Source organism: Mobula birostris, chromosome 8 (assembly GCF_030028105.1).
Source record: "Mobula birostris isolate sMobBir1 chromosome 8, sMobBir1.hap1, whole genome shotgun sequence".
NCBI classification, from domain to species: domain Eukaryota; kingdom Metazoa; phylum Chordata; class Chondrichthyes; order Myliobatiformes; family Myliobatidae; genus Mobula; species Mobula birostris.
In genome coordinates, this window is record NC_092377.1 from 4,372,048 (window position 1) to 4,397,321 (window position 25,274).

Here is a 25,274-nt window from a genome sequence, read left to right on the forward strand (position 1 = left end):
CCTCTCCACTGCCCTTTCCCTCTAGTGCTGACCCTGTGTGGCACTATTGCCACCCACAGTGTAGGGACAGAGGTCTCCAGGTCACTCACCTGCCGTATCTCCTCCATGGAGTTGGGTTCGAAGTATAACTCCGGCTGGCAGGTATATGTCTCAGCCCAGTTCCGGAACGTGTAGCCTTCGACGCCTTGGACCTGAATGTAGTGACAGACAGAAGGTGAGTCTCCAAGCCAGACACGTCGAGCAGCCATAGACAAGCCAGGGTGAATATGGCCAGAGTCCACATGGTGCTCACATCAGTGATGGTCCTGCTTTAGATCCCAGCAATGGAGAAACACACTAAGTTGAGAGAAACTCAGCAGAATGAGCTGATGAATTGGGGGGTGGGGGGAAGTAATTGTTAGCATTTCAGGCCAAAAATCTCGATCATGGTTTCAACAGTTGACTTGGGGGGGGGGGGTGTATATTCCTGTCTACAACAATGATTCTGAGGTCAAGAAGGTAAAGAGGTTCAAGAACTTGGGAGAAAAAGTCACCAATAGCCCGTCCTGTTCCAACCGTATTGATGTCTCAACCAAGAAAACTGACCAGCAGCTCTACTTCCTCAGGAGGCTAAAGAAATTTAGTATCCCTACTCCAATTTTTCTCAATACACTATAGGAAGTGTCTTGTCCAGCAACTGCTCTGTCTGAAACCACAAGAAACCGCAGAGAAATGTGATACAACTGAGCACATCACTGAAGCTTCTCCCCTCCACAGACTCTGTCTATCCTTGGCTCTGCCTCAGTAGAGCAGCCAGCATAATCAAAGACCCCATCTACATGGGACATTCTTTCTTCTCCCCTTTCCCATCGGGCACAAGATACAAAGGCTTGAAAGCACATAGCAGCAGGCTTAAGGACAGCTCCTTGAAGAGCAGGAGGACAAGGAGTGAAAGAAATGGACCTATCAAGTGTGACACTGGAAAAGTGTGTATGGAACCGGAGGAAATAGCAGAGGTACTTAATGAATACTTTACTTCAGTATTCACTGTGGAAAAGGATCTTGGTGATTGTAGCGATGACCTGCAGCAGACTGAAAAACTTGAGCATGTAGATATTAAGAAAGAGAATGTGCTGGAGCTTTTGGAAAGCATCAACTTGGATAAGTCGCCGGGACCAGATGAGATGTACCCCAGGATACTGTGGGAGGCGAGGGAGGAGATTGCTGAGCCTCTGGCGATGATCTTTACATCATCAATGGAGATGGGAGAGGTTCCGGAGGATTGGAGGGTTGCGGATGCTGTTCCTTTATTCAAGAAAGGGAGTAGAGATAGCCCAGCGAATTATAGACCAGTGAGTCTTACCTCAGTGGTTGGTAAGAAGATGGAGAAGATCCTGAGAGGCAGGATTTATGAGCATTTGGAGAGGTATGGTACGATTAGGAGTAGTCAGTATGGCTTTGTCAAGGGCAGGTCGTGCCTTACGAGCCTGACTGAATTTTTTGAGGATGTGACTAAACACATTGATGAAGGAAGAGCAGTAGATGTAGTGTATATGGATTTCAGCAAGGCATTTGATAAGGTACCTCATGCTGGGCTTATTGGGAAAGTAAGGAGGTATGGGATGCAAGGGGATATTGCTTTATGGATCCAGAACTGGCTTGCCCACAGAAGGCAAAGACTGGTTGTAGACCGGTCATATTCTGCATGGAGGTCGGTCACCAGTGGAGTGCCTCAGGGATCTGTTCTGGGACCTTTACTGTTCGTGATTTTTATAAATGACCTGCATGAGGAAGTGGAGGGATGGGTTAGTAAGTTTGCTGATGACACAATGGTTGGAGGTGTTGTGAATAGTGTGGAGGAGGGCTGTCAGAGGTTACAGCGCAACATTGATAGGATGCAAAACTGGGCTGAGAAGTGGCAGATGGAGTTCAACCTAGATAAATCCAGTCCCTATATACTTCCATCCCCCATCAGGAAGGTCTCAAAGCTCTCCGCTTCTTTTTGGGCTCCAGACCTAATCAGTTCCCCTCTACCACCACTCTGCTCCGTCTAGCGGAATTAGTCCTTACTCTTAATAATTTCTCCTTTGGCTCCTCCCACTTCCTCCAAACTAAAGGTGTAGCTATGGGCACCCGTATGGGTCCTAGCTATGCCTGCCTTTTTGTTGGCTTTGTGGAACAATCTATGTTCCGTACCTATTCTGGTATCCGTCCCCCACTTTCCCTTCGCTACATCGACGACTGCATTGGCGCTGCTTCCTGCATGCATGCTGAGCTCGTTGACTTCATTAACTTTACCTCCAACTTTCACCCTGCCCTCAAGTTTACCTGATCCATTTCCGACACCTTCCTCCCCTTTCTAGATCTTTCTGTCTCTATCTCTGGAGACAGCTTATCTACTGATTTCTACTATAAGCCTACTGACTCTCGCAGCTATCTGGACTATTCCTCTTCTCACCCTGTCTCTTGCAAAAATGCCATCCCCTTCTCACAATTCCTCCGTCTCCGCCGCATCTGCTCTCAGGATGTTTCATTCCAGGGGGAGGGAGAGGTCCTCCTTTTTTAAAGAAAGAGGCTTCCCTTCCTCCACCATCAACTCTGCTCTCAAACGCATCTCCCCCATTTCACGCACATCTGCTCTCACTCCATCCTCCCGTCACCCCACTAGGAATAGGGTTCCCCTGGTCCTCACCTACCACCCCATCAGCCTCCGGGTCCAACATATTATTCTCTGTAACTTCCGCCACATCCAACGGGATCCCACCACTAAGCACATCTTTCCCTCGCCCCCTCTCTCTGCTTTCCGCAGGGATCGCTCCCTACGCAACTCCCTTGTCCATTCGTCCCCCCCATCCCTCCCCACTGATCTCCCTCCTGGCACTTATCCTTGTAAGTGGAACAAGTGCTACACATGCCCTTACACTTCCTCCCTTACCACCATTCAGGGCCCCAGACAGTCCGTCCAGGTGAGGCGACACTTCACCTGTGAGTCGGCTGGGGTGATATACTGTGTCCGGTGCACCCGATGTGGCCTTCTATATATTGACCAGACCCGACGCAGACTGGGAAATCGTTTTGCTGAACACCTATGCTCTGTCCGCCAGAGAAAGCAGGATCTCCCAGTGGCCACACATTTTAATTCCACATCCCATTCCCATTCTGATATGTCTATCCACGGCCCCCTTTACTGTAAAGATGAAGCCACACTCAGGTTGGAGGAACAACACCTTATATTCCGTCTGGGTAGCTTCCAACCTGATGGCATGAACATTGACTTCTCTAACTCCCGCTAATGCCCCACCTCCCCCTCGTATCCCATCCGTTATTTATTTATATACACACATTCTTTCTCTCTCTCTCCTTTTTCTCCCTCTGTCCCTCTGACTATACCCCTTGCCCATCCTCTGGGTTTTTCCCTCCTCTCCCTTTTCCTTCTCCCTGGGCCTCCTGTCCCATGATCCTCTTGTATCCCTTTTGCCAATCACCTGCCCAGCTCTTGGCTCCATCCCTCCCCCTCCTGTCTTCTCCTATCATTTTGGATCTCTCCCTTTCAAATCTCTTACTAGCTCTTCCTTCATTTAGTCCTGATGAAGGGTCTCGGCCTGAAATGTGGACTGTACCTCTTCCTAGGGATGCTGCCTGGCCTGCTGTGTTCACCAGCAACTTTGATGTGTGCTGCTTGAATTTCCAGCATCTGCAGAATTCCTCCTGTAAGTGTGAAGTTGTTCATTTTGGTAGGTCAAATATGATGGCAGAATATAGTATTAATGGTAAGACTCTCGACAGTGTGGCGGATCAGAGGGATCTTGGGGTCTGAGTCCATAGGACACTCAAAGCAGCTGCGCGGGTTGACTCTGTGGTTAAGAAGGCATACGGTGTATTAACCTTCATCAATCATGGAATTGAATTTAGGAGCTGAGAGGAAATGTTGCAGCTATACAGGACCCTGGTCAGACCCCACTTGGAGTACTGTGCTCAGTTCTGGTTGCCTCACTACAGGAAGGATGTGGAAGCCATAGAAAGGGTGCAGAGGAGATTTACAAGGATGTTGCCTGGATTGGGGAGCATGCCTTATGAGAATAGGTTGAGTGAACTCGGCCTTTTCTCCCTGGAGCGACAGAGGATGAGAGGTGACCTGATAGAGGTGTATAAGATGATGAGAGGCATTGTTCATGTGGATAGTCAGAGGCTTTTTCCCAGGACTGAAATGGCTGCCACAAGAGGGCACAGGTTTAATGTGCTGGGGAGTAGATACAGAGGAGATATCAGGGGTAAGTTTTCTACTCAGAGAATGGTGAGTGCGTGGAATGGGCTGCCGGCAACGGTGGTGGAGGCAGATATGATAGGGTCTTTTAAGAGACTTTTAGATCAGTGCTTGGAGCTTAGTGAAATAGAGGGCTATAGGTAAGCCTAGGGACATGTTCAGCACAACTGTGGGCCGAAGGGCCTGTATTGTGCTGTAGGTTTTCTATGTTTCTATGTTTTCCTACCCTTCTGTGATCAGACTTTGGAATGGTTCCCTGGTACAATAAGATGGACCCTTGACTTCACAAACTTCATTATGGCCTTGCATCTTATTGTCTGCCTATGCTACACTTTCACTGTAACAGTTTAACACTTTATTCTGCAGTCTGTTATGGTTTTCTAATGTTGTATAGTACATACAATGCAACTTACATTCTTTCTCTCTGTTATTATTGTACTGCGGCCGCAGAGACGACAGATTTCTTGACAACACACAGAAGACGCTGGAGGAACTGAGCAGGCCAAGCAGCATGTTTTAGGCTGAGGCCCTTCATCAGGACTGAGACCCTCTTTCTGCTATGTTCCACTCTCCTCTCCTATCTAGTTCCTCCTTTTCCAGTCTTGACCTTTCCCACCCATCTGGCCTCACCTATCACCTTTTTCCTATCGTTCTTCCCCTCCCCCGACCTTTTAATTCAGGCATCTCCCCCGCTTTCCTCTCAGACGTGATGAAGGAGCTCAGCTCAAAATGTCAACTGTTGATTTATTTCCATAAATGCAGCATTACTGGCTGAGTCTCCCCAGCATTTTGTGTGCACTGCTTTGGATCTCCAGCATCTCGTGTTTGAAATTTTGTGATATATGCCGTTGATATTAAATATGTTTTTGATTCTGATTCTGAATAATAACAAACCATCCAATTCCATTACTTCACATTTCTTGGACTAGCTTCCAATTACCCAACTTCCCGTTTAATCAAAAACACAAAAGTGCAGATGCTGGTAATCCAGAATAATGCACACAAACTGCTGGTGGGACTCAGCAGGTCAGGCAGCATCTATGGAGGGGAGTAGGTTTTGCCTAAGCTGCCATTCCACCTAACCTACGTCCTGCTGTACCATCGGACAACCTTCTTCGCAATCCAAAAGGCTTCCAATTTTTTGTGCTGTCCATGAATGCACGGAAACCAGCCTTCTCCCCACGGCAGGGTGCCACACTAGCACAGTGGGCTGCTATAGTACCAAAGAAGTTAGCGTATCAGTACTACAGATCGGAGCATTGGAGTTCAGAGTTCAAATCCGCCGCTATCCATAAAGAGTTTCTACATTCTCGCTGTGACCACGTGGGATTCCTTCAGGTGCTCTGCTTTCCTCCCACATTCCAAACCTGTACAGTTCAGTGGGTTAATTGGTCACATGGGTGTAATTGGGTGGCGTGGGCTCATGGGCCGGAAGAGCCTGTTTCTGTGCTGTCTCCCTGAATCAATAAATACATACATAGATGGATAGATATGGGTGACACACTGGCATAGTGGTTAGCACAACACCGTACTGTGCTGCTGACCCAGGTTTCATTTCTCAACATGATTACAGATTGGGGTATCAGAGTTTCAAAGATTCAAAGATTCAAAAAACTTTATTGTCATTCTAACCATACATCAGCCCTGCAGGGCAGACTGAGACAGCGTTTCTCAGGAGCAGTGCAATCATAACATGACAAACACAACACTAAATAATAAACATAACAATAAATAGTAAAACACAACAGCCACATGTCAGTTAAAATCAAGTTATAAGTGTCCAGTGCAAGTTAAAAGTGTCCAAAGCAGAGGCAGGTAGAGCAGCTATTTATCAGTCTGACTGCCTGTGGGAGGAAGCTGTTTAGTAGCCTTGTGGTTTTAGTTTTGATGCTCCTGTAACGTTTGCCTGATGGCAGAAGAACAAACAGTTCATGGCGAGGGTGTGAGGGGTCTTTAATGATGTACCGTGTCTTCTGGAGGCATCGACTCTGAAAGAGTTCAATTGCGACATCACAGTAAGGACTCTGTATGTCTTCCCGGTTTCCTCCCACAGTCCAAAGATGTACTGGTTGGTAGGTTAATTAGCCATTGTAAATTGTCCCATGATTAGACTAGAGTTAAATCAAGCTTTGCTGGGTGGTGCAGTCTGAAGGGCTGGAAGTGCCTATTTAAATAAATAAATGAAAAAAATACACACATACCCTTTATGTATTGCACTGTACTGCTACAACAAAACAACAAATTTCACAACTTTTATCAGTGACAATAAACCCTGATTCCAATTCTGCTTTGGGGGAAGATTTTAACATGGGAAAGCAAAAGGTATCCTTATCAGTATTTCTAAACTTTTGGAGATGTAAGGAGATTTAGCTATATGTGGGCTGAAGAGTGCTTCTTGGGACTGCGTTCTTGGACGCAGTCGCAGCTGGAAGAGCAATGTGCTCCATTTACTGGACAGAATGATGAGCGTCTCTCAGAGTCTGTGCAGGAAATGGAAGATCAGAAACTGAAAGGGTTTTTTTTCTCGGTTTATAAATCACATTTGGTGCCTGATCCATCTTCAGAGATGTGATTAAATGACAAGGAGACTTTGGGTGGCCGCTTGCTCAAGTTCATTTCACAAATGTTTCCGCTGCTAGGGTTATAGAAATCTGGAGCAGTATCCACCAGTGTCTCTGAGCGATACCAAAGGCAATCCCAATGCGCCGAAGTTAGTCCAATTAGAACTAATCAGGCTCAGGTATTCACGGAGAATAAAATAATTCAAAACTCAAAACTGGGTATCAAAGTAGAAGAACCTCAACTAACAAAAAGTGACACACAAAATGCTGTTCAAAACAGGTCCTGTTGAAGGGCCGCAGACCGACGCAGCAACTGTACTCTTCTCAATAGACGCTGTCTGACCTGCTGAGTTCCCCCAGCATTTTGTATGTATTGCTTGGATTTCCAGCATCTGCAGATTTTCTCTTGTTTGTGATAAGAAAAGTGATGCTGTCCAGTTGCGCATTTCCTGGACAAAATTAAGTACTCTCTCTATACCGTTCCATCACACACTCTCAAGGTCAGAGACAAAGTGAAGCTCCCTCTACACTGTCCCATCACACATTCCCAGGGTAAGACACAGAGTGATGCTCCTTCAACACCATCCCATCATACAGTCCCTGTGCCAGACATAAAGTGAAGCTCCATCTACTCTATCCCTACCCACATTCCCAGGGTCGGACACAGAGTGAAACACCCGCTACACAATGCCATCACACATGCCCAGGGTCAGACACAGAGTGAAACTTCCTCTACACCGTCCCATCACCGACACCCGGAGTCAGATACAGAGTGAAACACCCACGACACAATGCCATCAATCACTCCCAGGGACAGACACAGAGTGAAGCTCCCTCTACACTGTCCCATCATACACGCCCGGGGTCAGACATAGAGTGGAGCTCCCTCTGCACTGTGCCATCACAGATGCCCGGAGTCAGATACAGAGTGAAACACCCACGACACAATGCCAACAATCACTCCCAGGGACAGACACAGAGTGAAGCTCTCCTCTACACTGTCCCATCACACATTCCCAGGGTCAGACATAGAGTGGAGCTCCCTCTGCACTGTCCCATCACCGACACCCGGAGTCAGATACAGAGTGAAACACCCACGACACAATGCCATCAATCACTCCCAGGGACAGACACAGAGTGAAGCTCCCTCTACACTGTCCCATCATACACGCCCGGGGTCAGACATAGAGTGGAGCTCCCTCTGCACTGTGCCATCACAGATGCCCGGAGTCAGATACAGAGTGAAACACCCACGACACAATGCCATCAATCACTCCCAGGGACAGACACAGAGTGAAACTCCCTCTACACTGTCCCATCATACACGCCCGGGGTCAGACATAGAGTGGAGCTCCCTCTGCACTGTGCCATCACAGATGCCCGGAGTCAGATACAGAGTGAAACACCCACGACACAATGCCATCAATCACTCCCAGGGACAGACACAGAGTGAAGCTCCCTCTACACTGTACCATCATACACGCCCGGGGTCAGATATAGAGTGGAGCTCCCTCTGCACTGTCCCATCACCGACGCCCGGAGTCAGATACAAGTGAAACACCCACGACACAATGCCATCAATCACTCCCAGGGACAGACACAGAGTGAAGCTCCCTCTACACTGTCCCATCATACACGCCCGGGGTCAGACATAGAGTGGAGCTCCCTCTGCACTGTGCCATCACAGATGCCCGGAGTCAGATACAGAGTGAAACACCCACGACACAATGCCATCAATCACTCCCAGGGACAGACACAGAGTGAAGCTCCCTCTACACTGTACCATCATACACGCCCGGGGTCAGATATAGAGTGGAGCTCCCTCTGCACTGTCCCATCACCGACGCCCGGAGTCAGATACAAGTGAAACACCCACGACACAATGCCATCAATCACTCCCAGGGACAGACACAGAGTGAAGCTCTCTCTACACTGTCCCATCACACATTCCCAGGGTCAGACACAGAGTGAAACACCCGCTACACCGTGCCGTCATACACGGCTGGGTCAGACACAGGGTGAAGCCCCCTCTACACTGTCCTACCACACGCTGTCAGTACAGGCAGGACAATATGGGTTCAATACCATTTGGACACTTAAACTAAGGCCCTATATTTCCTTAGCAAGAAGTGGAAGATAATATTCAGGAGTATGTTGTGTGAGCAGCGTCAGTGATGTTGTTAAAGGAGTACAGCAATTAAAATACCAGGACTCTTAGTTCATGAACAGACCCTGCGAGTATATTTACTGCCAAACAGTTCACCGAACAGCAGTAAGCATCTGCCAGCTAACCCCTGGACATGAAGTAATCATGTTTGCTTTCATTACCATGTTGAATGTTCATCCAGCTGCAGCTTGTTGCTTGTGGTAAAGCCTGAGATGACGACTTTACACTTTGAATGTTGTTTTTTTTAAAAGAAATACAGCACTGTAACAGGCTCTTGCAACCCAATGAGCCCGCGCCGCGCAATCACACAGGCGTGACTAGTTAACCTACTAACCCATTGGAATGAGAGAGGAAATCGCAGCACCTGGAGGAAACCAACTCAGTCACGGGGGGAACGTTCAAACTCCTGACAGACTGTGGCAGGAATTGAACCTGGGTCGATGATGCTGTAAAAGCCTTACGCTAACCACTACACTTCTGTGTTGCCCCCCAGTGTCGGTTTGAAACAAATCGATTAACCCATCACTGAGTGTCCATACCATTCCTTGCCGGACCACAGTTCCAGTTACTTTTCCTCAGTCCAAGGTACCAGATCCGAATCCCAGTCCTTACTACAGATAACATTCACGGACCCCATTCCCAGATCCCAACCCTATGGCAATCCTTGCCTGAGATGCCAGCTCGAGATCTTCGTCCTAGTTCCCAACCTGGATCCCCAGTTCTATTCTGTACTATAGGTGGAATTCCCAGATCCCTGCCAAGATCGCAGCACCAATTCTTGCCCAGGTCCAGTCACAGATCTCTGTTATGTACCATAACTTTGTCCCTGGGACACATGCCTGTACAAACACTTCTATGTTCCTTCCCCTCACAACTCCACTCCTCCCTCAAATGCCTCTGCCGGGGGGAGTTGGCCCCAAGTTCTCCCGTTCCTCCCAGAGCCTTGGAACATTGTCCACCCAGACCAATGGCTGCATTAACCCACTCTTCACTGCCACCCAAATTCAGTCTCACCCTCTGCCACACAAGTTGGGGAGCACTTACCATGATCAGTGAAGGTGCTCTGAGAGCAGAGATCACGTCTGTCGGAGGAGCGAGAGAGCCAAACAGTGATCCACAGTCCCTGATGTGTCTGAGATATCCCTGCAAGAGGTATGTGGCTGAAATTCCTGTTGTTGATAATGGGGTCAATGATTAATTGGTCTGCTTAATCCTGTACTGGGATTTTGTCTCCAATTTGATATCGGGTTTTAGGAGGAGTGAAGGCTGAGCATGTTTGGCAGGATGGGCAGTCGAGCCCTGTCACGCACGCATGTCTGTCTCGGTATCAACAACTTGGATAAGAATACAGGGTTGTAAACTCAGCCACCTCCAGCATGGGCACAACCCTCTCCACCATCGAGGACCTCTTCAAAAAGTGGTGTCTGTAAAAGGAGGCATCTATTACTAAAGACACACACCTTCTGGGAGCAGCCCTTTTCTCATTACTACCAACAGCGAGGAGATACAGGAGCTCTAGACACACACTCAGTGTTTGGGAACAGCTTCTTCCTCTCCACCATCAGATTTCTGAATGGACAACAAATCCATGAGCACCACCTCACTGCTTTGTTCTAGTTTTGCATTTTATATATATATATATATATATTTATCTTTATATTTCTTATTGTAATGTATAGTATTTTATGTATTGTAATGTATTGTATCTTTAAGTATTGTAATCTATAGATTTTTATGCATTGCAGGGTATTGTATTTTACGTCTTGCACTGCACACCTGCTGCAAAGCAACAAATTTCATGACATATATCAGCAATGATAAACCTGAACTTGTTTGGTAAGTAAAATCCATTTTAATAGATGCTGCTGATCTGCTGACCTTCTCCAGCATTTTGTGTTTGTTGTTTAGTCAGTTTGCAGATGATGTGAAAATAGTTAATATAGTGGACAGTGAAGAACATTATTAAAAATCACAGGAAGATTTGTATCAGCTGCTGAAATGGGCTGAGGAATGGCAAATGGAGTTAATCTTGGATGTGTGAAATGCTGCATTTTGCAAAGTCAAATCCATTTAGGGCCTTCATAGAGAATGGTCTGGAGAATTGTAGAACAGAGGGAACTTGGCGTACAAGTACATGGTTAATCGAAAGTTCAGTCACAGGCAGACGGTGTGATGAAGAAGATTTTTGGTGTGCTGGCCTTCACAAGACACGACATTGAGTATAAAAGCTAGAGGGTCTGTAGTGGTTGTACAGGACGCTGGTGAGGAGGCATTTGGAGTATTGCATTCCACTTCGGTCGCCCTGAAACAGGAAAGAAGTGATGAAACTGGAAAGAGTGCAGAAAAGATTGTTGCCTCAACTTGAGGTAATAGAGAGAGTTTGAACAGACTCAGACTTTATTCTTTAGAGCATAGGAGACTGAGAGGTGATCTTATAGAGGTGTATAAAAATAGTGAGGGGTGTAGATAGAGTGAATGCACTCAGTCTGTGTCCCAGGGTTGGGGAAATCAGCACCAGAGGACAGAGTTTTAAGGTGAGAGGGGAGAGATTTTATTGGAAGTTGAGGATTAATTTTGTGCACCAAGGGTGGTATCTATGTGAAATTAGATGCCAGAGGAAGTGGATGACCCAGACATAACAACTGTTTTAAAGATTAAAAAGTAGCTTTATTTGTCAGATAGCCACTGAAACATACAGTGAAATACGCTGTTTACTCACTGGAGTTTAGAAAAATAAGAATGAAACCTACCGAATATTGAGAGGGCTCGATAGGGTGGATGTGGAGAGGAAGTTTCAAATCATGGGGAGGCTCCGACCAAAAGAACATCCCTTTAGATCAGTGATGAGAAGGAATTCCTGTAGCCAGAGTGTGGTGAATCTGTGGAATTCATTGCCACAGGTGACCCTGAAATCCATATCATTGGGTATATTTAAAGTGGAGATTGCTAGATTCTTGAGTAGTTAGAAACAAAGGTTACATGGAGAAGGCAGGAGAATGAGGTTGAGAGGGTAAATAATCAACCGCGATGGAATGGTAGAGCAGACACGATGGGCTGAATGGCCTAATTTGCCCACTTACTCTTATATCTTATGGTCACACACACAGACACACAAATACAGATTAGTTTAATTTGTTATATATACATCTAAGCATTGAAAGATACAGTGAAATGTATCATTTGCGTCAAATCAAATGAGGATCGTGCTGGCAGCTCGTGAGTGTTGCCCTACTCACTAACCAGAGGGCTGAATCTAGACGAAGGCATAGATGACCAGTGTGTGCGGAACAAGCCAGAACCTGGGTGCCGGGAGGTCTGACTCACCGCAGCATGGCACGGTGAACGCACACTGGATTGTTGTTTAATTTTGGGAATTGTTGTACAATAGGGAAGATGTCACTAAATGGGAAAGAGTGCAGTGGACGTCTCCAAGGATGCTGCCAGAACTTGTGGGACTGTGTTATGGAGAAAGGTTGGGCAGTTTAGAACTTTGTTCATTGGAGTGTAGGAATTTGAGGGGTTATCTTATAGACACGTATAAAATTGTGAGAGCATGTTAGGGTGAATGCACTCAGGATTGGAGAATGAAGAAACAGTGGCTATAGGTGTAAAGTGAGAGAGTTGTTTCAAGCAGTCCCTGATTCCTGCTCAGAACCTTGCTGATATGTCTGGGTCCTGCCACAGCCTGGGGTGAGATCTGGCTCAGGGGACAGAGACAGTGAATCGGCTGTGATGCCAGTTCAGTGTACATTCACGCTGACATAAGCACACCCTCAATATCCATGTACACCCCCACTCTACACACACTCCACTCCATCATGTAATCCACATCTGTAATCTCTCCCTGCTGGTGCCTGGGGCCCTGGTTCCCTGTCGGCACCAAATCAACTCAGAATTGCTCATATTGTGTAACAACAAACAGAAGGGGAATTAAAGAGAGAGTTACTATATAACTGCAGTAACTCTATCAGAGGGTTATTGTATAACTTCCGAGCAATACTCTCCCTGAATCACTCCAGATACTTTAACCAGCATCCAGCCACTAGTACAGGGCAGGAAACATCCCTTCCCTCACCTGTGGCAGTAACCCACCGCTGTCCAAAGAGAGAGGGTCAGAATCAGAATCATTTTATTGCCAGTATGTGACACAACAGACAGGATCTCCCGGTAGCCACCCACTTCAACTCTGCTTCCCATTCCCATTCGGATATGTCCATACATGGCCTCCTCTACTGCCATGATGAGGCTAAACTCAAGTTGGAGGAACAACACCTCATAAACTGTCTAGGTAGTCTCCAGTCCCTTGGTATGAACATAGAATTCTCCAACTTCCGGTAATACCCTCCCCCTCCCTTCCTCTATCCCTATTTCATATCACCTCCCTCATGGTTCCGCATCCTTCTACTACTGTGCATTGTTCTCCTGCCAATCACCTCCCTGCTTTCCCTCCCCCACCCCTTTGTCTTTCAAATTACTGTTTATTTTCAACTACCAGCATTCTTCAAACCCTCCCCAAAGTTCTTCCTTCAGTCCTGATGAAGGGTTTCGGCCCGAAACGTCGACTAATCTTTTCAATTGATGCTGACTGACCTGCTGAGTTCCTCCAGCGCATTGTGAGTGTTCCTTTGTTACTGATTGTGGTTCGGTGCCAAGCATAAAACACAGGGCAATACCTTAACAGACAACACCACAGCACCCAACAGTTTGCAGGATAATAGTGCAAACACATGTTGGCACGTGGCCAAATGGTTAAGGCGTTCATCTTGCAATCTGAAGGTCGCTAGTTCGAGCCTTGACCAAGGCAGCGTGCTCTGTGACGACACTGGTGCCAAGCTGTATGGGTCCTAATGCCCTTCCCTTAGACAACATTGGTGCTATGAAGAGGGGAGAGTTGCAGCATGGGCAACTACCAGTCTTCCATACAACCCTGGAAACCTTCCAAGGCGCACATCCATGGCCTCATGAGACTAACGGAATGCCTAATAAGTGCACACAGCCATGAGCAATCAACAATACAAAATACTGGAGGAACTCAGCACTCCTGGCAGCATCTATGGAAAAGAGTACAGTCGACGTTTTGGACTGACACCATTTTTCAGTATCTTCTGTTCCACAGATGCTGTCTGACCTGCTGAGTTCCTCCAGCATTTTGTGTGTGTGTGTCCAGTATCTGCAGAATCTCTTGTGTTTATTCATTTCCATAGATGCTGCCTGCTGGGTTCCTCCAGCATTTTCTGTGTGTGACTCTGTATTTCTACTATCTGCAGAACCTCTTGTGTTTATTCATTTCCACAGATGCTACCTGACCTGCTGGGTTCCTCCAGCATTTTCTGTGTGTTACTCTGAGTTTCCAGCATCTGCAGAGTCTCTTGTTCCAGGTTTCCATGTAGCTTCATAAAACTCTGATTGGGCTACATCTGGAGCATTCCATTCAGTTCTGGCTGCCCAGTACAGGGAGGATGAGGGTGACGAAGAGGTTCACCTTGATGCTGCCGGGATTAGGGGGCATGTGCTGTTCGAAGAGGTTTGACAAATGTGGGTTGTTTTCTCTGGAGCAGCGGAGAATGAGGGGAGACCTGACAGAGGCTTATAAGATTATGAGAGGCATAGTTAGAGTAGACAGACAATATTGTTTTCCCAGGATTGAAATGTCTAATAGTAGAGGGCATGCATTTAAAGTGAGAGGGATAAGTTCGAAGGAGCTGTTAGGTTCATGAATAGTAGGGATATGGAGGGCTATGGTTGGGAGTAGGCAGTTTAAATGGTTTTTGGCATGGACTAGATGGGCCGAAAGGCCTGTTATTTTCTGAGCTGTATATCTCCATGACTTCATGATTCGTTCACATCTTTTTCTTCCAAATGTGGTTCTGGTACTGTTTGAGCCGGTGATGTACAGTCTGGTGGTGTGTTTTTTGGGCCGATTGAGCGATCTGGTGCCTTGCTGTTTCTGAGGATGTTTTGAGTGAAGCATGTGGCCTTGTAGCCACGAAGCCTGGAGGCAGGGCAGAGGCCCAAGATCGACTCTATTCTCGAGTAAAGCTCTGAAGAGATTGAGGTGAGTGTGGAAGGCGAACCAGTATCCAGTGCCACCTACCAGCCTCTCACTTGTGCTGCGGGAGGATGGTCCCTGTATTCAAATTCATTCCTTTTCCCTCTCTCTCTCTCTCTCCCTCCCTCCCTCCCTCTCTCCCTCTCTCTCTCCCTCTCTCCCTCCCTCCCTCCCTCTGGCTGATCATTGTTTTTCCCTGTAATTTTGGGCAATTTTGATTTGGGCCTGCCTGAGGAAACAAACACTGAGATGAACTGAATACGGACTCTTTCAATTTTGTGTTTTATATTCTATGTTTTTTGCTTTCTTGTGTTGCTGTTTGCATGATTTTTTTTGTGCATGGGGCGTTTGATGTTTCTCTTTGAATGGGTTCCATGGTTTACATTGCTTTGTGGCTGTCTGTGTGGAAGGCAGATCTGGAACCTTTGGATCAGGACTGGAGAGATTGAGCTACAGTGTAAGGCGAGACCGGATATTCCCTGGAGTGAAGGAGGCTGAGGGGTGACCTTATAGAAGTTAACAAAACCATGAGCTGGATGGTCATTATCTTTACCCGAGGGGAGTGAAGTCCAGAACTGGAGGGCATGGGTTTAAAGTGAGAGCTGAAATGGTTCAGAGGGATCTTGAGAGGCAGGTTTTTCAGACAGAGGACAGGAGGTAGTGTCATGAAGTGCGCTGGCAATAGGAGTACCCAACTGCAGAGGAAAGGCAGACTCCAATGTAGAGACGGCAACCAGAATCTATTCATAACAATTCCAACTGAGCAACACTGCAGGAAGTAACATTCTCAAAACTGGGACCCCACGATCGGTGCCAGTCAGGCATCTGCCTAAATCATACAAGTAACACAGCATTCCCAAGTCAATCAAAATAAACTTAACAAGCTTAAACAGACAGCAACATTACAAAGAGGGAGTTCCTCAAGAAAGACACAATGAACTCTAAAAGATTAACAACTCTCGTTAAACAACAGCTAACCAGCTATGGCTCTAAAAGCCTTAGTGCCCAATGTTTTTCGGCGTCCCAGACAGGCCTGAAGAACTTATTACAGTTAGAGTGGGTACAGTTACAAATTATAAAAAACATTTAGACGGGTACATGGATAGGAAGAGTTTAGGGGGTTACCGGCCAATGGGACTAGCTTAGGTTGGTCAGCAGAGATGAGTTAGGCCCCTCTCTATCCCTAACCTCACTGAGACAGGAGGGAGAAGCAAACAAGGTCACAGAGAGCTGAACCCCACCCACCCAGTGAGGCCGGCAGAACAGTCTCTATAGTTTCACAGAGTGAAGGCCATTCTATGAAGCTTTATGGAGAGAGAAGTATTATTCAGGCCTAGTCTGTTCTTTTAAAGAGTCAGTGCCCAGCCACCCAACCCGGGGAAAATCAGAGCTTGAATCACAATCAGGTTTAATATCACTGACATATGTTATGAAATTTGTTGTTTTGCAGCAGCAGTACAATGCAATGCATAAAAATTATCATAGATTACGGTAATAAATGTATAGATACATGAAATTATAAATAAGTAGTGCGGCAATGTACATGGGTCCATTGTCCGTTCAGAAATCAGATGGTGGAGGGGAAAGCACTGTTCTAAAAATGCTGACTGTGTGTCTTCAGGCTCCTGTACCTCCTCCCTGATCAGAGTAATAAGAAGGGAGCATCCCGGGTAATAGGATGCTGCCTTTTTGAGGCATCGTTGCTTGAAGGTCCCCTCGATGCTGGGGAGGCTAGTTCTCCTGTTGGAGCTGGCTGAGTTGATCATTTTCAGCAGCTTTTTCCAGTCCGGTGCAGTTCCCCCTCCCCCTCCCTCACTCCGTACCAGATGATGCTGCAACTAATTAGAATGGTTTCCGTGGTCATCAGTAGAAATTTGGTAACATACCAAATCTCCTTGAACTCCTCATGAAGCATAGCCACCGGTGTCTTCTTCGTGATTGCGTCGATGTGTTTAGATTGAGGGGAGGGGTGGCGTTAGTGGATAGGGTGGGGTGTTAGGTGCTGGGGAGGGGAAGCACAGAAGACTCCTCGCAAAGGAGAAGTGGCCCCTTAACCAGCTAGTTAATGTTCTTTGCTCAATGACCTTCCAGGATGAATAATTAACCTGTGTTTTCTTCCAGCTTTGGAATCAATTGAGCTGAAAGATGTGGACATCTCCAGCAAACCAAGTCACTGATTAAACCTGCTCTGTGCTCAAGATGTGACTTACATAGAACATGGAATGCAGAGTATAGAAAGTAGAATGTAGGACATAGAACATAGCACATTGCATAAGAGTACAGGCCCTTTGGCCCACGATGATGTGCCAACATTTTAATTGACTCCAAGATCAATCTAACACTTCCCTCCCAAATAGCTCTCCATCTTCCTTCCATCCATGTGCTGATCTAAGAGACTCTTAAATATCTGTCCGATGAGAATAGAAACATAGAAAATAGGTGCAGGAGTAGGCCATTCGGCCCTTTGAGCCTGCACCGCCATTCAGTATGATCATGGCTGATCATCCAAACTCAGAACCCTGTACCAGCCTTCCCTCCATACCCCCTGATCCCTTTAGCCACAAGGGCTATATCTAACTCCCTCTTAAATATAGCCAATGAACTGGCCTCAACTGTTTCCTGTGGCAGAGAATTCCACAGATTCACCACTCTCTGTGTGAAGAAGTTTTTCCTCATCTCGGTCCTAAAAGGCTTCCCCTTTATCCTTAAACTGTGACCCCCTGTTCTGGACTTCCCCAACATCGGGAACAATCTTCCTGCATCTAGCCTGTCCAATCCCTTTAGGATTTTATACATTTCAATAAGATCCCCCCTCAATCTTCTAAATTCCAACGAGTATAAGCCTAGTTCATCCAGTCTTTCATCATATGAAAGTCCTGCCATCCCAGGAATCAATCCCCCGCACCCTCCACCATGCAAGAAATAGCAAGAGTCCCCCTCGAAGAGACCTTGAACTGCAGTCCATCAAAAATTAATTGCTCAGCCTGAGTTGCTCTTGAGAAGGTGGTGGTGAAACACTGTGTCCTTGAGGTATGGGTATCCCCGCAGTGCGTTTCGCAAGCGAGTCCAGGACTTCAACCCAATGATGGTGAAGGAACAATGATATATGTATTTTTCAAGTCAGGACGTGGAGTGTTGCTATATCACAAAAGGGCAGGCGGAGGTGTGACTCTGTTGGTAAGAGATGGAATTACGTCTTTAGAAATGGATGACGTGGTCAGAGAATGTTGAACCTTTGTGGATGGAGTTAAGAAACTGCAAGGATAAAAAAACATTATGGGAATCATATATAGGCCTCCAAATAGTGGCCAAGTTGCGGAGTTGAGATTGAAAAGGGGGCTGGAAAAGGCATGTAATAAAGGTAATGACATAATTGTAATGGGGGACTTCAACGTGCAAGAGAATTGGGAAAATCAGGCTGGTATTGGATCGCAAGAGAGGGAATTTGTTGAATGCCTATGAGATGGCTTTTCAGAGCATCTTGAGCTTGAGCCAACTTGGGGAAAGGCTATCTTAGATTAGGTATTGTATAAAAACCCAGATCTTTTTAGGGAACTTAACGCAAAGGAACTCTTATGAGGCAGTGATCATAATATGATTGAATTCAGACAGCAATCTGAGAGGGAGATGCATAACTCACATGTATCAGTATCACAGTAGAATAAAGGGAATTACAGAGGCATGAAAGAGGAGCTTGCCCAGGAAGACTGGAAGAGAATACTGGTGGGAACGACAGCAGAGCAGAGATGGCTGATATTTCTGGGAATAGTTCACAAGGCACAAGATAGATACGTCCCACAGAGGAAGAAGTTCTCAAATGGCAAGGGTAGGCAACTGTGGCTGACTGTGGCAGGACTGCATAAAGGCCAAGGAAAGGGCATATAGGGTAGCAAAAGTGGGTGGGAAGTTGGATGATTGGGAAGCTTTTAAAATCCGACAAAAGGCAACTAAAAAGCTAAAAGGGAAAAGATTAAATATGAAGGCAGACTAGCCATTAATATAAAACAGGATACCAAATTTTTTTTCAGTTATTTAAAGAGTAGAAGGGAGGTGAGAGTTGATTTTGGACCACTGGAAAATGATGCTGGTGTGGGAGTAATGGGGGACAAAGGAATGGCAGATGAACTTAATGGGTACTTTGCATCTGTCTTCACTATGGAAGACACTAGCAGTGTGCCAGTGACCGTGAATGTCAGGGAGCAGGAGAGAATGCCATTGATATTACAAAGGGACAAGTGCGAAGCAAACTCAAAGGTCCTAGGTCCAGATGGACTAGATCCCAGAGCCCTGAGAGAGCTTGCTGAAGAGATAGCAGATGCATTGGTCATGATCTTTCAAGAATACTTGATTCTGGCATGGTGCCGGAGGAATGGTAGATTGTAAGTGTTGCTCCACTCTTTAAGAAGGGAGGAAGACAAAAGAAAGGAAATCATAGGCCAGTTAGCCTGACCTCAGTGGTTGGGAAAATATTGGATTCTATTAGTTAAGATGAGCTTTCAATGTTCTTGGAGACTAATGATAAAACAGGTCAAACAGCATGGATTCTGTGAAGGGGAATCTTGCCTGACAAATCTGTTAGAGTTCTTCAAGGAAGTAACGAGCAGTGTGGACTAAGGAGAGGCAATGGATGTCATTTACGTGGATGTACAGAAGGCATTTGATAAGATGTCACATGAGGTTGCTTATAAGATAAAATTCTATGCATTACAGGAAAGATACTGGCATCGATAGCAGAATGGCTGACAGGCAGGAGGCAGTGAATAGGAATAAAAGGGTTTCTGGTTCGCTGCTAGTGACTAGTGGTGTTCCTCAGGGGTCAGTATTGGGACTGCTACTTTTCACATTGTTTGTCATTGATCTGGATAATGGAATTGTTGGCTTTGCGGCAAGTTTTTTGGATGATACGAAGACAGCTGAAGGGGTGGGTAGTGCTGAGGAAGAAATACGAATATAGGAGGACTTGGACAAATTTGAAGAATGGGCAAAAAAGTGGCAGATTGAATACAGTGTTGGGAATTGTATGATAATGCATTTTGGTAAAAGGAATAAGAGTGCAGACTATTATCTAAATGGGGTGAAGGTTCAAACATTAGAGTGCAGAGGGACTTAGGAGTCCTATGCAAGACTCCCAGAAGGTTAATTTACAGGTTGAGTCTGTGGTAAAGAAGGCAACTGTAATGTTGGCATTTATTTCAAGGGGAATAGAATATAAAACCAAGGAGATAATGCTGAGCTTTTATAAGACACACAGTATTGTCAATTGTTTAGGGCCCCATATCTCAGAAAGGATGTGTCATTATTGGTGAGAGTCCAGAGGAGGTTCACAAGGATGATTCTGAGAATGAAGGGGTGATTCTGAGATGATTCTGGATATGAGGAGCATCTGGCAGCTTTAGGCCTGTACTCACTGGAATTTAGAAGAATGCAGGGAGATCTCATTGAATGTTGAACGGACTAGATAGGGTGGATGTGGAGAGGATGTTTCCTATGGTTTGGGTTATCCAGAATTAGAGCGCACATTCTCAAAATTGAGGGGTGACCCTTTAAAACAGAGGCAAGCAAGATTTGTTTTTAGCTAGAGAGTAATAAATCTGTGGAATGCTCTGCCACAGACCACGGTGGAGGCCAAGTCGGTGAGTATATTTAAGGGGGGAGTTGATCATTTCCTGATTGGTCAGGTATCAAAGGATATGGTGAGAAGCTCAAACAGGAGAAAATCTGCAGGTGCTGGAAATCTGAAAAAACACACGGAAAACGCTGGAGAAACTCACCAGGCAAGGCAGCATCTAAGAAAAAGAGTACAGCAGACATTTCGGGCCAAAACCCAAAGTCCTGCCAAAGGGTTTCGGCTTGAAACGTCGACTGTTCTCTTTTCCAAGATGCTGCCTGGAGCTTTTCTGAAGCTTTTCTTTTGATTCTTTGACTGAAGTTTCTCTTTAACAGCACCTGTCTCCCTGAACTCGCGATACAGAACCTTGTCACTTGTCCTACCCATGTTATTGGTACCTACATAGACCACGACCTCTGATTGTTCACCCTGACACTTAAGAATGTCGAGGACGTGATCCAAGTTATCCCAGAGTCCTGCCGAAGGGTTTCAGCCTGAAACATCGACTGTACTCTTTTACGTAGATGCTTCCTGGCCTGCTGAGTTCCTCCAGCATTTTGTGTGTGTTGCTCAGATATCCCAGACTATGGCACCCGGGAGGCAGCATATGATCTGGGAATCTTGTTCTCGCCCACAGGACCTCCTGTCGATTTCCCAAACTAACGAGTCCCCTAGCACCACAGTGAGCCTCTTCTGCCCCCTCCCGTTCCGAGTCACAGATGCAGACTGAATGCCAGGGACCTGACCACTTTTAATTTCCTCTGTTGGGTCATCTCCTCTGATAGTATCCTAAGTGATATACCTGTTGTTGAGTGGGATGGCCACAGGAGTACTCTGCACTAACTCCTTAACCTCATTTCCCTTTCTGACTGTTACCCAGTTTCTGTGCCCTACACCTTGGGTGTAACTACCTCTCTGTATGTCCTACCTATCACCCCCTCAACCTACCCAAATGATCTGGAGTTCACACAATTCCAGCTCCAACACCTTAATGCGGATTGTTAGAAGCTGCATCTCGCAGTTGTACCCACCAGGGACGCTGGACGTCTCCTTGCCTCCCACATCCCGCAAGAGGAGCACTCCACTATCCCGCATGGCATCTCTGCTGTCCTAGCTGAGCAGATATAAAGAAGGGAAGGAAGAAAAAATCTTAACCTAGAGTTTTTCTTTGCTTTGCTTTCTCTGACTGAAGCCTTGAAGAGCTAAAGACTCAAGCTCACCACTCTGGGGAGGGGAGAGATGCAGAGGAAAGGAGATAGTATGCCAGTTAGTCTGACCTCACCTCCAAGAGGATGAAAACTTTGCCATGATTTGGAGGCTTGCATACCTCAATGATCTGGAGAGCTAAGTTGGCTGAAATCAGGGCTTTATGCTTCATCTCTTTGTAGGGTTACCCATGCCAAACAAGTCAAAGGGTAGGGGACAGACTAAGAGTGGTCCACCAGTCCTCCAGGTTCAGGGCTAACAACTCTGACTGGTGAAACTAAAATGTTACAGAAACAGCAATGAAGAATCCAGTGTTGATTGTCAGCAATCCGTATAGATTGTGGTCTTCTGATATGGAAGCTGAGGATTCAATTGCAGAGGGAGGTACAGAGGCCCAGGTTCTGCAGCTTTTCGATCAGGACTGTAGGAATGGTGGTGTTAAATGCTGATCTACAGTTAATGAACAGCATCCTGACATAGGTGTTTGTATTGCCCAGGTGACTGAAGACCGTGAGGAGACATTGAGATTGTGTCCACCGTAGACCTATTGTGGCAACAAGCAAATTGCAGTGGGACTAGTTCCCTGCTGAGGTAGGAGTTGCTTCTAGCCATGACCAGCCTTTCAAAGGACTTCATCACTGTAGGTGTGAGTGCTACAGGATGACAGTCGTGAAGAGAGATCACCCTGATCTCTTGGGCACTGGTATAATTGTTTCCCTTTTGGAGCAGTTGGGAATTTCTGACTGTAGCAGTGAGGGATTGAAAATGTCTTTGAGTACCCTACTAGTTGGTTGGCACAAGTTTTCAGAGCCTTACCAGGTATTCCATTTGAGCCTGCCCATTGTGAAGTTTTACCCGCCTAAAAGACAGGCTGACATCAGCCTCTGGGACAGAAATCACAGGGTCACTGAGCGCTGCAGGATCCTCACAGCTGTAGCTTTATTCTCCCTTTCAACACAGGCATAAAAGGAGTTGAGTTCATCTGGTACTGAAGCATCACTGCCATTCATGATGCTGGGTTTCGCTTTGTAGGGAGTTACGTCTTGCAAACCTCGCCAGAGTTGACGTGCATCCAATGTTGCTCCAACCTCACTTGGAGTTGTTTCTGCACTCTTGAAATTGCAGGAGGTGTTCGATAAGGTGCTGCATAAACGACTTATCCATAAGATAATGATACATAGATTTGGGGTGATGTATTATCATGGGTAGAGGATTAGTTAACTAATAGAGAGTTGGGATACATGGGTGTTACTCTGGTTGGCAATCAGTGGTGAGCGGTGTGCTACAGGGGTCGGTGCTGAGCCCACAACTGTTCACGATATACATTAATGATCTGGAAGAGGGGACCGAGAGTAGTGCATTTAAATTTGCTGATGATACTAAACTGAGTGGAAAAGCAAATTGTGCAGAAGATACAGAGAGAATGCAGAGAGATATAGATAGGTTAAATGAATGGACAAGGGTCTGGCAGATAGAGTACAATGTTGGTAAATGCAAAGTCATCCAATTTGGAAGGAAAAATCAGATTATTATTTAAATGGTAAAAAATTGCAGCATGCTGCAGTGCAGAGGGACTTAAGAGTGCTTGTGCATGAATCACAGAAGTTTGATTTATAGGTGCAGCAGGCTATCAAGAAGGCAAATGGGAAGATATCCTTCCTTGCTAGAGAGATTGAATTGAAGAGCAGGGACGTTAAGCTGCAACTGTACAGGGCACTGGTGAGGCCACACCTGGAGTACTGCGTGTAGTTCTGGTCTTGTTACTAGAGGAAGGATATACTGACTTTGGAGGCAGTGCAGAGGAGGCTCACCAGGCTGATTCCAGAGATGAGGAGTTAGACTATGAGGAGAGATTGAGTCGCCTGGGACTGTACTCACTAAATTCCAAAGAATGAGAGGGTATCTTATAGAAACATATAAAATTATGAAAGGGATAGATAAGATAGAGGCAGGATAGTTGTTTCCAATGGTGGATGGGACTAGAACTAGGGGACATAGCCTCAAGATTCAGGGGAGTTGATTTAGGACAGAGATTAGGAGCAACTGATTTTCCCAGAGAATTTGTGGAATTCCCTGCCCTCAGTAAATATACTTAAGATAAGGTTAGATAGATTTTTGCATAGTAGGAGAATTAAGGGTTATTGGGAAAAGACAGGTAGGTGGAGTTGAGTCCATGGCCCGATCGGCCATGATCTTATTGAATGGCAGAGCAGGCTTGATAGGCCAGATGGCCTACTCCTGCTCCTATTTCTTATTATGTTCTTACGAAATAGCTCTCCACAAGTCATACCTGGTTTTCTTGTACAGGCCTGGGTCACCTCTGGAAAACTAGCATATCTCGGGGATGTGTGCTTAGCCCACTGCTCTATTCTCTCTACACCCATGATTGTGTGGCTAGATGTAACTCAAATGCCATCGATAAATTTGCTGATGATACAACCATTGTTGGCAGAATCTCAGATGGAGATGAGAGGGCGTACAGGAGCGAGATATACCAGCTAGTTGAGTGGATTGGCAGCAACAACCTTGCACTCGATGTCAGTAAGACCGAAGAGCTGATTGTGGACTCCAGAAAGGGTAAGGTAAGGGAATATGACCCAATCCTCACAGAGGGATCGGAAGTAGAGAAAGTGAGCAATTTCCTGTTTCTGAGTCTTAATATCTCTGAGGATCTAACCTGGTCCCAACGTGGAGATGCAGCTATAAAGAACGCAAGACAGTGGCTATATTTCATTAGGAGTTTGAGGAAATTTGGTTTATCATCTACAACATTCAAAATCTTCTGCAGATGTACTGTGGAGAGTATTCTAGCTGGCTGCATTACTGTCTGGTATGGAGGGGAGGAGACGGTGACTGCACAGGATCAAAGTAAACTGCAGAGAGAAGCAAATTTAGCCAGCTTCATCACGCGTAAGCGCCTCCATTATACCTAAGACATCTTCAAGGATCAGTGCCTCAGAGAGGCAGTGTCCATCATTAAAAACCTCAACCAACCAGGACAAGCCCTCTTCTCAGTGTTATGGTCAGGGAGGAGGCACAGTAGCCCGAAAGCACGGATTCAGCAATTCAGGAACAGCTTCTTCCTCTCTGCCATCTGATTTCTAAATGGACATTGGACCTGTGAACACTACCTCAATACATTTTTTGAAATTTCTGTTTCTGGACTTCTTATTATTTTAACTATTTATTATACATATGTTATCTTAATTGAAATTCAATTTTTATCTGTATTATCATGTATTGCACTGTACTGCTGCTGCAAAATTAACACATCTGATGACACATGTCAGTGATATTAAACCTGATTCTGATTCTGAAGAATCCTACATCTGAGTGGCCAAGGACAGGGAGAGGTGAAGGACCTTCATTATTGCCCTAAACTCCAGCGGCATAACAGGCAGGAAGTAACTAAGTAAGTTAATCCGACCTCAGTGGTTGGG

General features: G+C 46.0%; 1 protein-coding gene and 1 long non-coding RNA gene across 3 annotated transcripts in view; one reads left to right on the top strand and one right to left on the bottom strand.

Annotated features, from left to right (window-relative positions):
• The window catches only part of LOC140201116 (L-gulonolactone oxidase-like), a 51,801-nt gene extending 34,814 nt beyond the window's left edge, over nucleotides 1–16,987 (bottom strand). The window contains exons 1-3 of one of the 2 annotated variants that reach the window (XM_072264730.1): nucleotides 16,907–16,987; nucleotides 10,016–10,140; nucleotides 90–191 (exon numbers count right to left, since the gene is read on the bottom strand). In XM_072264730.1, coding sequence (XP_072120831.1) covers nucleotides 90–191; nucleotides 10,016–10,140; nucleotides 16,907–16,928 — 249 coding nt within the window. In that variant the 5' untranslated portion in view covers nucleotides 16,929–16,987. The remainder of the gene's footprint in view (nucleotides 1–89; nucleotides 192–10,015; nucleotides 10,141–16,906) is intronic. The other variant, XM_072264729.1, reaches the window with a different exon arrangement.
• LOC140201117 (uncharacterized) lies at nucleotides 14,291–24,992 on the top strand. Its single transcript, XR_011886779.1, has 3 exons — nucleotides 14,291–15,026; nucleotides 22,332–22,425; nucleotides 24,142–24,992. It is a non-coding gene; the product is annotated as an uncharacterized lncRNA (long non-coding RNA).
• Nucleotides 24,993–25,274: the final 282 nt, after the last annotated feature.